Source organism: Macrobrachium nipponense, chromosome 32 (genome assembly GCF_015104395.2).
Source record: "Macrobrachium nipponense isolate FS-2020 chromosome 32, ASM1510439v2, whole genome shotgun sequence".
Taxonomy (NCBI): Eukaryota; Metazoa; Arthropoda; class Malacostraca; order Decapoda; family Palaemonidae; genus Macrobrachium; species Macrobrachium nipponense.
The window spans coordinates 35,323,617-35,341,300 of NC_061094.1; the positions used below are offsets into that span (position 1 = coordinate 35,323,617).

Sequence of the window (17,684 nt, forward strand, 5' to 3'; positions counted from 1 at the left end):
AAAATGCATTTTATATATATACACATACATAAATGCATATATAATATACATATATATATTATATATGTATAATAAATATACAGACATACATATATATCTTATATATGTATAATAGATAATTATATATATATATATATATCATGAACATATATATATATATATATATATATAAGTATATATAACCCGTATATTATATATATTTTTTTCTTCCTAGGGCATGTGCAATAACAAACGTTTTACATGAAAGTCGTTGCGTATACGGCAAATGTATGAGATACATTATACATCTTGCTGTAAAGCGTATATTTACAATTCTCATTCCCTTAAAATCTGAATATTCACATGCGTAGATTCCATTTCTGTTACAAATGGTTCATTTTTAGTAAAATTGTGATGAAGTACCATGATGATATTAGAGATAAATGACGGGTTTAGACGTTGTGGGATTTCGACCGTAAGAAATCAGGAAATGGTATAAAAATCGTTTCAATAACTAAAGAAATAAAAATATTTTCGATTAATATTTTCTTTAATAGTTAAAAAAAGAATATCCTCAAAAATAGGAATGAACGGAGTGGGGGCTGGTAAGGAGGTGGAAGTACAGTGAGGGGAAACGGTGGAGGAGGTTGAGGAGGAAGGAGGAGGAGAGGAGGAGGAGGAGGAGTAAGAGGAGGAGGAGGAGGAAGAAATTAAGTAAAATGAAAAACCATAAATGTTTATTACGTTCTGGAAAGGGGTGTGCTGGTGCGCGAGCCCCAGCCGTAAAATGGATTAATAACAATTATTTCATAAGAACACATCCTCATTCAAGTTTATATCTGCCATTACGGGCATCTTAAAGAGCCCGGGAACAAACACACCTCAATAAAGTATCCGCGCGAGAAACTAACCAAATAAGAAATGAATTTTTCCCGAGGCAGCTTCGCGCCCTTGCCATTTTCCACCTTAATGATGCTTCGAGGATATAATATATATATATATATATATAGATATATATATATATATATATATATATATATATATATATATATATATATATATATGATATATATAATAACTAGTTTACCATATATATATATATATATATATATATAAAATATATTATATATATATATATATATATAAATATTATATATATACAACACAAACATACACACATACATATATAAATATATTGTATAATACACTTTAATTCATTTTAAAAATCTTACGCAAACCATAATTGACGCCAAAATATATCCTCCAACCACAAAAATTCCAGTTATAGACTTTTTTTTTACAATAATCCTTTCACAAACGTAAATTTTTGGTGTAACTATGAAATATCCATTATTGAGTGATGATGTGAACAAAAAGAAATTTTAAAGACAAATTATCTACTAAAAAAGACTAGTTTACATTTGGTGCTTGCTGAAATGACTAAAATTACACCTGCTCTCATGAAATGTTTTCCAAGAAACATGATCATAAGCAAAGAGTTTCTCAACAAAATGGAGCGAGAATGGATGAATGACAGAAATTTGCTATTGGTACATAAACCCCTCTCTTCTCTCTCCTCTAAAAAAAAAAAAAAAAAAAAAAAAGAAAAAGCGAAGCGAACGAGTTTCGCAGATTCCCCCCAAAAAACTCTTAAAACTTCACTTATTGAAGGATTCTCGAAGCCTCCCTGCATATCTTACATTCCGCCCAAAATCTCCAAGTGATACCCAGCGCCATCTATGATCGGATTCGTCATCTACTTTTTCTTCTTCTTCTTCGGAACTTATTGAAATCGAGGCGCTTCAGGTGGCCAAATGGAAGGAGGAAATGAGAGAGCGTTTCCCATCAAGGGAAGTTATCACACATGCAAGTTGCGGTTCAAAGTTACTTTACAATTTGTGCTGTTTAGTGATATAAATAAAATAGCATTTCTTGAAATATACTGAAGGGAAATTGACCTTTGTCTCTTGCATTGAACACTACATGACTTGGTTACTGATGCGTCCTAACTCTACAACGTGTCTAGTATTAACTCCAAATTTCAAAGAACTTGAGGTGAATTAAACTACCCTTTACTGCCACAATACTCCAGTCTTTTCTTTCTCCTTTCCTCGCTTTTCTTTCTTCTTTTCATTCCCCCTCCCCCCCCCTTCCTCCTCCTCTTCTCTTCCTTCCTCCTTTCTTGAACAAGAGCAGCAACACTGCCAGCAGTAGCAGAGCAACAGCAGCAACAGCAACAGCAGCAGCAGCAGCAGCACAGCAGACAGCAGCAGAAGCAGAAGCAGAAGCAGAAGCAGCAGCAGCGACGGCGCGGGTAAACTGACCACTTGAGAAATGGGGCTCATGTTAGCCCGCCTCCAGGAGTAAATTATGGATCCTTCCTCCAGAAAATAAGAATTTTTCGAATATGAGATGGCCGGGGAGCTTTGGGAGGCGATATAACACAAGCTGGCGACCGACAACGGAGCCCTAAACCTCCGGGAGGGCAGGGCACGGGCCGAGGGCCCTTGGAGCGAGGGGCCACAAAAACCAAAATCGCGAGGGCGAAGCGGCGGGAGGCGTACGCCCCTTGTGAGTCCGGTGTCGGCTCGCGCATAACCCATTTGAGAGAGAGAGAACGATGATGAATTCCATACATTTAGATAGACGTGGCCAGCACATAAACATGTACATATGAGACGTGTACGTAGGCATTCTTAAATACACACTCATGTCTGCAAATCGCTTCAGTGGACGTCGTGCATACTGCGCAACTAGAACTCTCTTCATTTCCCCATCATTTTTTTCTTCGTCTCTCTCTCTCTCTCTCTCTTCATGCCATTACCTAATGCATAATGGAAGCACAAAAAGAGAAAAGAAAAAGAGAAAAGGGATAAAAGGGAAGAAACGATAATGCCTAAACCTCTTGACTTAAACAGGGCCCATAATAACGCTCATTGTTTACAGCTGTTCCAAAATTGCAAATATACTATAATGCAATGTAATATCGAATATTACAAGTAATATATAATGTACTTACACTCGCACTTATGGACACACACACGCTATATATATATATATATATATATATATATATATATATATATATATATATATATATATATATATTATATTATGCGTATACTGGAAGGAAAACCATATTCCTAAATAAGGGATACGAATTCTCTCTACAAATGAAGAGAAGTCTTACCGGGCAGCAGAAAATGAAAATATTATTATTATTATCATCATTATATTTGATGCAAATAATACGAAATCTCTCAAAGCCACGACGCCATGAGACGAACAGACTACAGCGATGGCTGGCCGTCGATCAATTTAAAGTAACTAATGACCATCTCTCCTAGAAGTCGAAACCTGAAGAAAACTTCTCCGACCAATGGGCGTGCGAGAAAGCCGTGACGTCACGGTAATGGAGAGATATGATAGGTCAATAGCCCAGACCTGATCAAACATTCCCCAGGAGACTCGACGAAGAGTAATGGGGTGGCTCTTCCTGTTTGGAGCCGTGACAAGTAAACAAATCAAGAGCAAATTCTCCATTTATTCCTCTCTCTCTCTCTCTCTCTCTCTCTCTCTCTCCCCTCGGAATCCTTTAGTCTGCGGCGAAATATTCTTTTTCCTTACGGTTCAGCCATGTTTTCCCAACTGATTGCTCTTTTATAGTCGCTCGTTGTGTGAATTTATTTGAATAGATTTGCGTTTAGAGGAAACAGCATTTTAAAAGTTAATTGCCGTTCCTCAGTAAGCATTCGTTTCCTGAGAGTGTTAGAAAACACGGAAAAGTGTCTAAAATTTAAGATAGAATTTAATATTACAAATTTAAATACTCTTATCAGAATTGCGCTTAACTACATTTTTCCTATATAACTTAGGGAATCTTTAATCTAGCTTTTGAGTTGATTTACAATCTGGTCTTAGGTTTGAAAATTAGATCTCGGTAGCTTTTCAAAATTTAATGTAAGTGAAAGAAATACCAAATTTATAAGATACCGTAAACCATTTTATGGATTTTTTCCGTCTTAAATAAGGCATACAAAATGGTGTTTAATTATATTTTGATTAAAGAAAAAGAAGATGAAAAAAGCGTTTACCAACAACGGACCTTCGTATCTGAACATATTAAAAAACGGGCAATGAAAAACTTTTTCACACCATCAATAACATCACATATTGAATACTGCTTTGGTTCTAATCTATTTACCTTCCATGTGACTGACATAAGAGAAAGATTTTCTGGTAAATTTCTTTTAGGATATCATTACACAAGAGCATTCATGCTGTCAACTCCGCAGTCAGGATTAACGATTTTCCTTTTTGCAATTACTAGAGAGTCTCTCGATTCGTCATTTACAGACACATGATATATGCTTTATCTGCACGAAGCCTTGCAATTAAAACCTACTGCTTTAAAGTACATGAATAGTCAAGGGAACGGCAAGCGACCGAATCTCTGATTATATTTATATACTGACATCAGGAGATTTTAAAAGAGGATACAAGTTATATTTATTTTTTTCAGTACTAACAGAAACATTTACTGGAATAATTTTCCTTAGCAACAATTTATAACAAAATACATATTGCTCAATGACTAAAAATAGTACGCTGCAAGTAACTTATTTTTCAATATCAATAAATTTCTATGTAACTGGTAAACGAATGTCTAGGTTTCCTACAACTCGACAGTCTATTCGATTTTGCTAGATATGCATTTCTCCGTGATGGTATAAGGCCAGCTGAATGTTCCAAAAACATTTGGAATATACGAATAATCTCTTAGCCGCCCAAATAAAGAAATTTTCTGAATGTTTTCATTTGAAAAAATATTGAAGCTCTTCTGAGATAAGTGATTATTCATGGATTTTTTCTTTATACATTAGCATGATTAAAATACCAGTTACATAACAAATGAAAGCCTTTCATCAGACTACTGGCTATATAAATTTACACGTAAATACATACATACATACACATATATGCATATGTATCTATATATATATATATATATATATATATATATATATATATATATATATATATTATATATATATATATATATATATATATTATATAGGTACATATGCATATGATCACGAAGTATATAAAACGTGATGCTATGTATAAATAAAGGTTTTTTGCCACGAAGGAAAAAATGAAAAAAGCGAGATAGCCAAGAACTTTCGGTCCTATTCGGACCCTTTACTGAGGCAAAGGGTCCGAATAGGACCGAAAGTACTTGGCTATCTCGCTTTTTCCATTTTTTCCTTCGTGGCAAAAAAACCTTTATTTATATGTGTATGTATGTATATATATATATATATATATATATATATATATATATATATATATATATATATATAATATATTCGTGCGTTTGTGGATACACATACTATTTATAAGAATACAGACTCATAGCATGCACAAATCACGTATCTGTTAAAATTATAATTTAAATAATCATTCCGTACTAATATTCCGGACAATATCTAGTTTATCCTCTCTCTCTCTCTCTCTCTCTCTCTCTCTCTCTCTCTCAAACTCTCTCTCTCTATCTCTCTTTTAGCATAACTTGGTCTAGTAATCAGCTGGCAACACCAATTTCAATATATAAACTCATTTGCAAGTTCATCCTTTATCCCATTCATGAAGGATGAACGCTATAGAAGGCTTTGGCACTGGAGAGTAGTAACTGATTTAGCTTCAAAGCAGTGATATGGCAGACGACTCATTTATGCGTATTATTATATATATATATATATATATATATATATATATATATATATATTATAATATATATATATATATATACATGCATATATATACATGCATATATATATATTATACACGTATGTATTAAGACAGCATTTGTTTTGCATCATAACTTAGAGCAAAATCAGCGAGAGAGAGAGAGAGAGAGAGAGAGAGAGAGAGAGAGAGAGAGAGAGAGAGATCATTTTGTGAAATCCTTCAGCATATGTACCATCACATAAAATGTTACGACAGAAAATTTACATCAGATTTCATTATCCGTATTGACGAAACGTGGCATAGCTATGTTAAGAGCAATTACATTGCGTCATTTGTCCAGATCCTCCTTTGGTTAGTTAGTACAAGATACTGATTCTATGCTATGTCACAGTTGTTACGGAATTAGATATTCATTTAAAAAAAGCCTAATCCACTCCTCCACTAATGCTAAAGAGAAAAATAAGAAAAACTTTCCTTCAGAATGGCAAACTTTGATAAATTGCCCATTACAAATTAAAATGTTGAGGTCATTGCTTCAATGCGATAAAACTTGTTAATAATAATGATGATAATAATAACAATGATAATACATGCAGTAGGACAAAAATAACGTCAATAATAACGAGATTTATTCATGTGAGACAAGGCGAATACATAACTGATTCAAGGCGCGTAAAATGTCTGTGTAGTAGTTAAGAATCTATGCGTTGGGTCAGACAGAAATCATGTGGAAATTAAAGGATAAATTCATACCACGACAATGAGAATATCATATTTAAATAATTAACTTTTTCCAAAGACTATCCTCATCTTTAGTACCATACGTGATGGTTTCTCCTATCGCAAAGAGAACGTAAATATGTTAAGAGAAAAATGATCTTCTTTGTTTTTTTAACATATATAATATATAAAAAAATGAAGTATCAAAGAGTAGGAAAACATATGAAGAGATTATTCCTACTTTCGTGAAGCGTTTCAAAACATGAACATAAGAAGAGAACTTCTGAAGTACTCAATAGTATCTTTGATCTTTACTCAGGGAAAAAGTACACTAATACTCAATTAAAAATATTTACGGTTATCACAAATCTTATTTAATGTAATAAAGATTTCAACTGAAGTGTTATGTTACTTTTTAGATCATAATAAACTTTCTTCTAAACTCTGATGTTCAATATGGAACAGATAGATGATAGATGAACTTACAAATTGGCAATCCATTAATTAACTAAATTCAGAAACTGCACCAAAACACCCAAAAGTGACTGTAAGATACTGAGCAGTGATCAATAGATCCACATGTATTTTACTACAAATCATTTGACCGGAAGTTTGATACTGCTACTAATTTTTTATATTTATAATGAGTGTTTATACTTATAATGATTTTTTATATTTATAGTCCAATAATATTAATTTGTCAATAAAATAAAGGATTCTTTCGGTAGCTGAATTAGGACAGTTTAGTGCTGAAAAAATCATTCCTAATGATATTAGTGCATTATCGGCTAACATTTATCATAGCAAAAGATATACTGTATAAACGAAAAACGAAGTAAAAGAAACGAAAGAAGGAAAGGAGGAGGAGGAGGAGGAGGAGGAGGAGGACACCTACGTACTTCACATAAAAATGATATAACATCATTACGCAGTTCCAGTCTAAAAAGGCACATGATTCGGAAAAAGACGTAGCGCTAGCCACTGGGAGGGAAAGAAGTAATTTCAGAGGTGACGCCGGATACAAAGCCGCTGTAATTGTGGATGTCTGGGGGTGGCCACGAGTGGGGGAGGGGGGTGGCAGAAGACCACGGGCCTCCAACCAGCCCGACGGTGCACTCCCCAAGTCCCACCGACCCTCCGGTCTCGCCCTTAACTTCATTAGACATTATTAAGGCTAGGCTTTAATTATATCAAGTGTGCTCTGACACTCCTACTGTAGCTCTCCTTCGTCTACGCCCATTCCTTCCCCTAAGGATCCTACTCCCGGGGAGTGCCCTCGTCCTCTTCCCCTTCCCCCTACAGGCTCCACCCCCATGGAGCTCCACTCCCCTCTTGAGGTGACAACTGAGAGAGACATCTCGAAAAATAGGTGTTACAGAGCAAAAGTTCAAGGAAATGGGGGAACAAGGTTGGGGAGGGAGAGCATATCACTAAAAAGCTAAAGATATTACGAAAAAAAAAAGGTGCTTCTTGATGACGCGCAAAACGTTGCACTCTTGTTGATGAAAATGAAGATAACCGCTTCAAACGCCTGTTCTGTTTGGTGTCAGTTACTTCACAGTCGTACGCAATGAATGTTAGTTTCGGATATTGTATTTCAGATGTGATGAATGTGAAAACATTAGTGAAAGGCCTCTTCCATCTGGTGCCTCTGCATGATCCGACAATTAATGAAACGTATGAAAATTTAGTATTTAAGGTGAAACGTTTCACTTCATTCCATTTTCAGCAACCTTCTTCCCTATGATACCGTTTGCTTAATATGATAACGATACTTTTCAATTACAACGAACAAACGAAGTCCGTAAGATAGATATCTAATAGAAAGGAGTAAAGTAACTCGATAATACCATTTCCCAAAATATTTTTTTTTACTCCGAAGATTCTCGTGGATTTAAACTTCAGTTCTTCATATCTCAAACGACGATTCCAGTCATGAGGGGAAAAGTTGCAATAATTCTAGACAACACAGAATTAAAAGGAGACACGGCATGTAGGGACACTGAGGTCAACAATGACGAAGGTAAAGGAAGGTAAACAAAAATATAATGAAGTCCCACTTGAGTAAATAAGCATCACGTACTTAACACAAAGAAAAGGACAAGAGGAAATGAAACAAATCCGCTTACCTGGCGGGTGCATGAGGGGCATTCGATGTGAATAGGCATCCTGTAAAGGTCTTAGGCTGAGATCAAGCCCCAAGTCATTTAACCTCATGAGAGGCATTCCATGGGGCGTGTCCATCCTCAGGACTTTGTGGACGTGGGCGTCGGAGCCAAACGACGGACGCCTCTTAGCCCACAGCGGAGGATGATGCATGGGTCGTGGGCTGCCATCCTCGAAGTGAGGACTAGGTGAAGGTGTTTCAGGTGAGGTCGTTGGGGTGATTGTAACCTGATCGGTTGGTGGTATGATGGGCCTCTCTTTCAAAGGGAACGGTTCCAAGGGCGTGGACCTCTCTGTGGGCGGTGACTGCGGAGGGGCTAAAACTGTGTGAGCTAAATAACGAGCCCAGGCTCTACATCTCTCAGCCGAGAGTCCCTCAAACCCTCGGTGCCACTGGCCTCCCCCTCCTCCTGTCCCCCCTCCTCCACTCCCACCACCTCCTCCTCCCCCACTGACGTTCATACGCCCGTCAATGCAGGTGTTATTCCTCCTTTCGCTGGTGCCAAAATCTAGGAGACTTCCAAACGAATTTCTCTTGGGCGACTCTGTAATGATGGGGAGTTTGTGGTTGTCAGTTACGAAGCAGTTCCGGAAGTCCTCGCGAGATGTCAGCAGACTGCCAAGAGGTTCATCCAGGGGACTCATTCTGCTCTCGTCTCGCTTCTCTTGCTCAGTTTTATTGATATCAAGCTTGCTGATGTCAGCCTTAACGCTGTCCGGCCTACTTATGTCTGTCCTGCTCTCACTCTCGTCTCTGGTCAAATCAGATTTAAAGTTATCAGTTCTGTTCACTTCAGCTCGGCTGACTTCAATTTTACTGAGGTCAATCCTGTTCATATCTACCCTACTGACTTCAGGCTTCATGATGTCAGCTATGCTCACTTCAATGCGGCTACTGTCCAACCTACTGAGGTCGGTTCTATTGGCTTCTACTCTGTTGGTCTCTGATCTGGCAATTTCGGCTGCTGGTCTCTTCGCCTCGGCTGTTCTGTTTATTTCCCCTCTGTTCATATCTAACCTGCTGACGTCAGGTCTGCTAGCGTCTGCTCTGTTCATATCAACTCTAGTTATTTCAGCTCTGTTGATGTCATTTCTACTGATATCCGATCTGCTGGTGTTATCAGTTCTGTTCACATCGGCCCTGCTTATATCTACCCTGTTGATATCAGCTCTGCTAACTTCAGGCCTGTTGATGTCCATCCTACTGATGTCAGCTCTGCTAACTTCAGGTCTGTTGACTTCAATCCTGCTGACATCTGCTCTACTTACTTCTGGCCTGTTGATTTCCATCCTGTTGACGTCAATTCTGTTGAAATCGCTGACGCTTACATCCACTCTGTGAACTTCTGCCTTCGTCATCTCTGCCTTGCTGACTTCCAGGGACTTGATCTCAGTATTCCATTCCGGGAGGAAGTCCTGAGGCCGCCCTAGATCCATGACGTCCATGGGTGCTGGTGAGTTCATCAGTGCCCTGTGATGAGTGGTCCTTATGGTGAGCCCTCGTCCACTCGGAATCATATTCGTCACGCTGAAGGGGCTGGAAAAGGCCGAAAAATTCGAGGCAGGAGACGAAGGGAAAGACGGTGAGGGAGGGCCTGGGCGAGGAGGCGTGACTGCGGGTGGTGTCATCAAGGGCTGCTGCGTTCCAGCCAGGGCACGGCTGACCCCTTCAGTAGCACTCATCTTGACCTGGAATTGAAAGAGAAATTTTCTATTAGATGTATTGTAAGGGAAAAAAAATCTGTTCACACGATATATATCTTTTCATTTACGTTAAAAGTTTCTTTTATCAAAGGTTTTATGACTACATTAAGGTTTAAACATGAGAGATATTACGAAAGAAAACTTAGAATATCACAGTGCACAATGTCAAGAAATACAGAGGTAATGAAATAAAAAAAAAAAATAAGATACGTATCTTCTAAAATTCCAATATTAAAACTGATAAATGAAAACCAATTATATTATAGCGATTTTAATAGCACAATTGAACAGAAACAGTCATACGAAATCTAACCACACCACAATGAAAAATGCATCTTCCTGTCCCCTGTGATGATACTTCTAGAAAACGTTCAAAAACCGAAAAAGTGAAAAGCTCAAGCAAAAGGGTGTGTGAAAGAATAATGGAGACGGACGACAATTTGAACTGGACTGCAAAGACGTGATCTTTCAATGGTGGTCACCAGACCACCAGACGCTACGACATCTTTTGTTGGGAGTAAAATGGTGTTCGTTCATCATTCACTGTTACCGGCCTTTATCATCTGATAGAGAGACGAAGCACTCGAAAGTTATAATACACCAATCCGATAAATCTTAGAAACTGTCAGAAGTTTGGGGTCAAAGTAGTTTCGGGGAGTTCCATCCGTGGCGCGAGAGGTCGCCACAGGCAGCATCCAATTGGCATTGGGCGGCAGAAGCATTTATCTTACTCTCGCAATTCGCTCGAAATATTTTTGCAATACAGTGAGAGGAAAGCCTAGGTGCTTGGCTACCTCCTCCACGCCCTTCTGTCTCTAACCTCCTACCATGGACAATTGTCAAGATGAGCAAAGATATTGGCGAATTCACTGACCACGCCAATAGCCCCTTGTTTATAAATTATCCATATGGACACAAGTTATAGGTTGGTGATAGAAGTTCACTCTCGACGTGGTTCGGAAGTCACGTAAAGCCGTTGGTCCCGTTGCTAAATAACGACTGGTTCCATGCAACGTAAAAAAACCATGCAAACAAACAAGTTATAGGAGTAGCTTCTTGCATCATCGTCATTACACGAAACCAATTTCATACATTTTGCAGAACCTCATCATCATTTTCATCCCGAATATACATTCACAAATAAGAAAGCGCGATTTGTAACAACAATCACTCAGAAGCTCGCTGTTCATAAATTTTAATTCGCAAAATTACTTACTTCGCAGGATGCAGATGGCTTCTTCAAACCAAAACTCATTTTGTCGAACTTTTAGAATCGTTCAGTTCGAGCACTGCTTTTAGAACACTGTAGACAACACATTCACGTTCGAACAATAACAACGACGGCAATGATAATAACACAACTAGAGGTTCAATTCAAAACATTTTGACTGATATATTGTTTAAAATAAATCAATGACAATGAAATGTGGATCATTTGATAATCAATTGTCTTTGATAACAAACATCCTTGCTCATTTGATCAGAATATGCAAAAATCACTAGTCTGTGAAAAAGCGTCCGTGAAAATACTCAGTTTGTGAAACTCGAAAAACCACACGATCCAGAAAGTGGAAATCGCTCCATTTTGATTAGGTAAATCAACTACATTAGAATGTGAGGATCGACATTGAAAACCAGAAAATCATATCTTTGAATCCTCGCTAATAAAATGAAAGTAACTTTTCCATAACATGAAAATCACTTCTTTGATATAATGACATGATTTTATATGATATAGAAAAATTAAATTCGCTTCTTTGATGTAATAAGATTTCACTTATTTGATAAAATTAACTTTTTTGATATAATGAAATTCACTTCTTTGATATCATGTATTTCACCTCTTTGATACGTTGAAATTACTTTGTTGACATAATATATGATGAAATTCACTTCTTTGATATAATGAAATTCACTCTTTTGATGGAATGAAATTCACTTCTTTTATATAATGAAATTCTCTTTTTTGATATAATGAAATTCACTTCTTTGATATAATGAAATTCACTTTTTTGATATAATGAAATTCACTTCTTTGATATAATGAAATTAATTTTTTTGATAGAATGAAAATCACTTCTTTTACATAATGAAATGATCTTCTTTGATGTAATGAAATTCACTTCTTTGATATAATGAAATTAACTTTTTTGATAGAAGAAAATCACTTCTTTTTCAATAATGAAATTACTTCTTTGGATGTATGAATTCACTTCTTTTGATATCATGAAATCACTTCTTGATATGAATGAAAATTCCCTTCTTTTACATATGAATGAATCTTTCTTTGATGTAATGAAATTCACTTCTTTGATAGAATGAAATTCACTTCCTTGATGTAATGAAATTCACCTCTTTGATATAATGAAATTCACTTCTTTGATATAATGAAATTCACTTTTTTGAGAGAATGAAAATCACTCGGTTTTCGAAGAAGCAGAAAACCACTCGACTTCGAGATGCCGTCACTATGACCAGCTAAGCGCAGTCCCGACTGGGAAGGGAATAAGTCTCCTAAAATGAAGGGGCGAAGTCACTCGTCAAGGGATTGGAAAAAGGAGGAGAGAGAGAGAGAGAGAGAGAGAGAGAGAGAGAGAGAGAGGCCTACCCCGGTACCGCCCACATACCATCCCCCAGCAACACAATGAAGTGGCAGAGAATTGGCACTGGAGGAAAATGAGAGGGAATGAGGTCGAAGAGAAAGGTAAATAGTATATATGGAGTGGCAAGTGTCGCGGTATGGGGGAAAGAGGGGTATATGGGATGGGAGGGAGAGTTAGAGGGGAGGAAAAAGAAGGGGAAATGGATGCGAAGAGTAGGGTCGGGGGGGGGGGGGAGGTTTAAGAATGGAGGGAGGGGGTGTTAAGAAGCTGTCATAAAGGCATCACGGGATCACAGGTGCGTCGCTTTCATAGCGCCCAAGGCGAAAGCGCATTCTTCTTCTTCTTCTCCTACTCCTCCTCCTCCTCCATTTTTCCCTGACACACCTTCTTCATTCTTCCGAAATGTTTTTTAGGCCTCGTGACACGAGCCAAAAGCAGCCCATTCCTGCTCAAAAGCCCTTCATGGCAGCAAATGGCACCTTCATCTCGTATAGGCACTCCTACCAACAGTCTGACCCCTGCACACGGGCCCTTATAGTTTACCACAACAATACCTTTCTCTCTCTCTCTCTCTCTCTCTCTCTCTCTCTCTCTCTCTCTCTCTCCATCATAACTTCTGAGAGAGAGAGAGAGAGAGAGAGAGAAATACCCCATCACTCGAATCACCCAATTCAACACACAATCGCAGGAATACAACCAGCAGGTAACCCACGTAAGGATCAAGGTAATGGCACCGCCTTACGCTATAGTGGCACTTTTTCATCGCTTTGGCTCTCCCTCCTTGTTACACGAGGGACATAAACCATGTGGGTGCCACGAAGTGCCAGAGAGCCCCACGCTTTCGGTCTCGCTCGATAAGAACTTGCAGTAGACGGACGATATCGACCTCTGAGGTAAAAGTACTGGGTATGAGAGATAACTGATCGAGAAAGAAGTGCATAAATTAGTTGATGAAAAGGGGAAATAGTCGGAAATAGAAAGTAAAAGTGTGGCTACTTACCACATGTGAAATTGACCAAAGAGAGCGACACGTGTAAGGGGACAAAATGCAGAATGGACCTCACATATCTATTGAATCTTGTTTTGACGGAGATTGCAAGAAAGAAAGTGACAAAAAATTTTTAATATTGCAATTTGGTTTTTATCGAGACTTGGAAGAGACGTTAAAAACAAAACCAGCATTTATTATCACCCTCTCTCTCTCTCTCTCTCTCTCTCTCTCTCTCTCTCTACATGTACGTATGTATGTATGGTTATATATATTAGGGCAGAACTTGGGCTTGAAGGGCTTTGGGAGTGTCACTATTTATCCCAGCAACCTCGAAAACTATGGATAAGACACTAATATCTGCCATTTTCGATTATTATTATATGTCACCACTTTCTCGCTACCCTCCCTATTGGGACTGAATTTGGACTTAAAGGGTATCAGGAGTGTCACTATTCTCCTCAGCGACCTCAAAAACTGTAATTTTTACGTTAACCCCTTCCCACCCCATTCTCACCCTCTTCCCCATTGGGTCTGAACTTGGACTTAAAGGACATCTGGAATGTCACCTTTCATATATATATTATATATATATATATATATATTTATATATATATATATAATATATATATATACATGTATGTATATATATATGTACTATATATATATATATATAGATATATATATATATATATTTAATTATTTATATTTTTTAAAGTATATATATCACTTTTATTCCAAAGTCATTCTTCATGGCTATACATACATAATATATATATATATATATATATATATATATATATATATATATAATATTATATATTAATATATAAATTTGTTTTGGTTTAATTTGCACATTTATTTTGACGTTGTTACGATTGTCATTCAGGAACAAAAAGGAAAGTGAACAGTACACATACTGTATATAACATATATATATAGATATTATATATAATATGATTATTATAATATTATTAATATATATATATAAATATTATATCTAATTATTATAAATTATAAAATTATTTCTATTAATATTATATATATTAAATTATATATGTTATATACAGTATGTGTACTGTTCACTTTCCTTTTTGTTCCTGAATGACAATCGTAACAACGTCAAAATAAATGTGCAAATTAAACCAAAACAAATTTAAAAGGACAGACTGAGATCCCTTTTTCCTCTGGAACTGAAAGCAATCGAACAAGTTCAACTTTTAGCAGAATTTACTTCTGCAAAAGATTTAACCAAAAATCATACGAAAATTCCTCTAAAAAATGTACAAGAAAACAAGAGCTAAAGGTAGGGCGGGGGGTGAGGGGGGGGGGGGGTGGGGGCGCGGATTGGAATAGGTTTTACCTTTCAGGTGCTCTAGAGGAGAGCAGAAGGAAGTTACAAGAAGGGGGAAAGGTGGGGGCAGAATCCCCCATCTTCCTCCCCCAAAAGTCGCAACCTGAAGCTTAAGTTTATGACGTTTTAATGTGTTGGGAGATAATCCTGAAAATTCCTAGAGGCGAGTCCCAAGAGTCGTAAAAATTCGCGCCAGATCCGACCAGGAGGGAGGGAGAGGGGGGAGGGGGCTCTGCTCCCTTCTATCCCCTCCTATGAAAATTTAACTTTGGGGGCGGGGGCGGGGGATTGGAGGGAAGGGGGCTGCAAGGGGCGTGGAGGTAATCTAATAAGTGCGTTGAATTATAGCGCAAAGGGCGTGACGGGTATCGATAATGGACGCAGCCAGAGAGAGGGATGGAGAGAGAAAGATATGCATTTGCTTATTATATGAAACTTCATAAATACACTAATACTTATCTGTTACAAAGAAACCTATGAAAAAGTTTAAAAACCACGATTAGTTTAGAAACAACCGTGATTTCTATTAAGCTTGATAAGGGCCGTTAAAAATTTAATGTGAAAAGGGTGGATTTAGCCATATATCAAGAATAACAAGTATGTATATATAATATATATATATATATAATTATATATGATATAGTATATATATATATATACACACACACTCGCGTCTATGCTATTCTTGATATATGGCTAAATCATCATTTTCCACACACACACACACACACACATATATATAATATATATATAAATAATATATATATATATATATATATATATAGATATATATTATATTATATTGGAGACCACACTTTTATCTGATTACTAAAGGTTAACTTTCTCTTAGTGGATGTTTTCCATTCCTCCATGAAACCTATACCTTTTTCCGCGTTGGAAACGTGATAAAAGAAAGCGAATTTATTTATTGAAAACTCACAAATATCCTGCGCTTACACTACATGAATTTACTACAACGTACAGACGGAATTAAGGATACCTTTAAGCGCGAACTCACTTTCATTTTCGGTAAGGTGTCACCAGGAACTTGTATGGTAACGATTTTACTCCTTCCATAATTATTTTTCGCGAGTTACTTTAATACTTGTATTCACTTATTTGTAACCTCACTGACTAGATTTCAAATTGTCAAAATTTAGCCGAGTGTATAAAAACAAAATCAATATATGTTATATAGACAAAATTAGTGTTTGTGTGTGTGTTTGTGGGCACGTAAGGACGTAAATAAATATTAAACTATATAATCATGTAACATCACACGGTTGTAGTTTTTTTTATTCAGTTGAATTCATCAAGAAATTAAGAATTAATACTCAACGCTTCCACCTCTTTCTAACCATACGCACGAGAAGTTTTAAAATCCAATGGTAACTTTTATCTAAGTTAAAGTACCCACGAAAACATGAGCCCTTTTACAAGACAAATGAAAATGTATAAATTTTTGCAATGTTCAAATTCTACGTTCCTTTTGACAAGGTGAAAATGAATGAGGGCATTCGGGGAATCTAAAACTACATGAAGTGAAAGTGGAAAGTAATATTCTATTGGATGTATCACAATCATAAGGCAGTTTCTAGCATTATCAGATAAGAGTAATAAATGGTTGGACAATTATTTTCCTCTGCTTCTACATTTACTGCGATGTCGCCTAGATAGGGCAGCTTGGGAACCGCACAGGATTTACAGAACTGGCTCTGAAAGTGTGTTCAGCACAAGGGTTGTGTTTGACGTGTGAATAAACTTAATCAGGCGACCCATAGAAGGTAAGCAATAATGCAAAAATTCGTAGGAAACATGAGAGCGCACAAGCGTAACCGAACACCAGGTTAAGAAGGGGGGGGGGGGGGGGGGGGGGGATCGAACACTTTTGAATGTTCTTTCCTAATAACTGTTGTATGGTACTGAGGTCAAAGGAAAAACAGAAATGGTGAAAAATGCACAAACAAGAAAAAATCAACAAAACATCAACAAAGGTGTCGCGAGAGATTATAAATGGTGAAAAATCTTTAGAGGAAGACAATGGTGCACGGGCATGCTCAGTGTGGCAAGACATGACACTGAAGATCTCTACGGTTTTTTAATCATCGACTACAGAGACTTAAGGGAATTATCGGAATTATCACTGAAGCTCTGTTTAGGCAGACGGACGAAGAAAGCAGGTGGTGGGAGAAAATGGTGTTAAATCAATGTAGTACATGTATGCTCACTGCATAATATACAATGAAAAAGACGAACGCGCCTTAGTCAGCAGATGAATCTATCTAAACTTAACCATTTCATTCCAGGAAACCATTCAGACATGCAAACAAACCGAACCCAAAACGGAAAGCATTTCAAGAAGACCCCCCATAACAGCGATGAAGCAAAGGACTTCCGCCTCCTTTCCTCGGAAATCTAT

At 37.1% G+C, this 17,684-nt stretch overlaps 1 protein-coding gene across 5 annotated transcripts in view; it reads right to left on the reverse strand.

The window, feature by feature from the left end:
• Positions 1-17,684, reverse strand: part of LOC135207343 (protein nubbin-like) — a 667,378-nt gene that overhangs the window by 257,724 nt on the left and 391,970 nt on the right. For all 5 annotated transcript variants that reach the window (XM_064239063.1, XM_064239065.1, XM_064239062.1 and 2 more), the window contains exon 2: positions 8,580-10,305. In XM_064239063.1, the coding sequence (XP_064095133.1) occupies positions 8,580-10,299 (1,720 nt within the window). In that variant the 5' untranslated portion in view covers positions 10,300-10,305. The remainder of the gene's footprint in view (positions 1-8,579; positions 10,306-17,684) is intronic.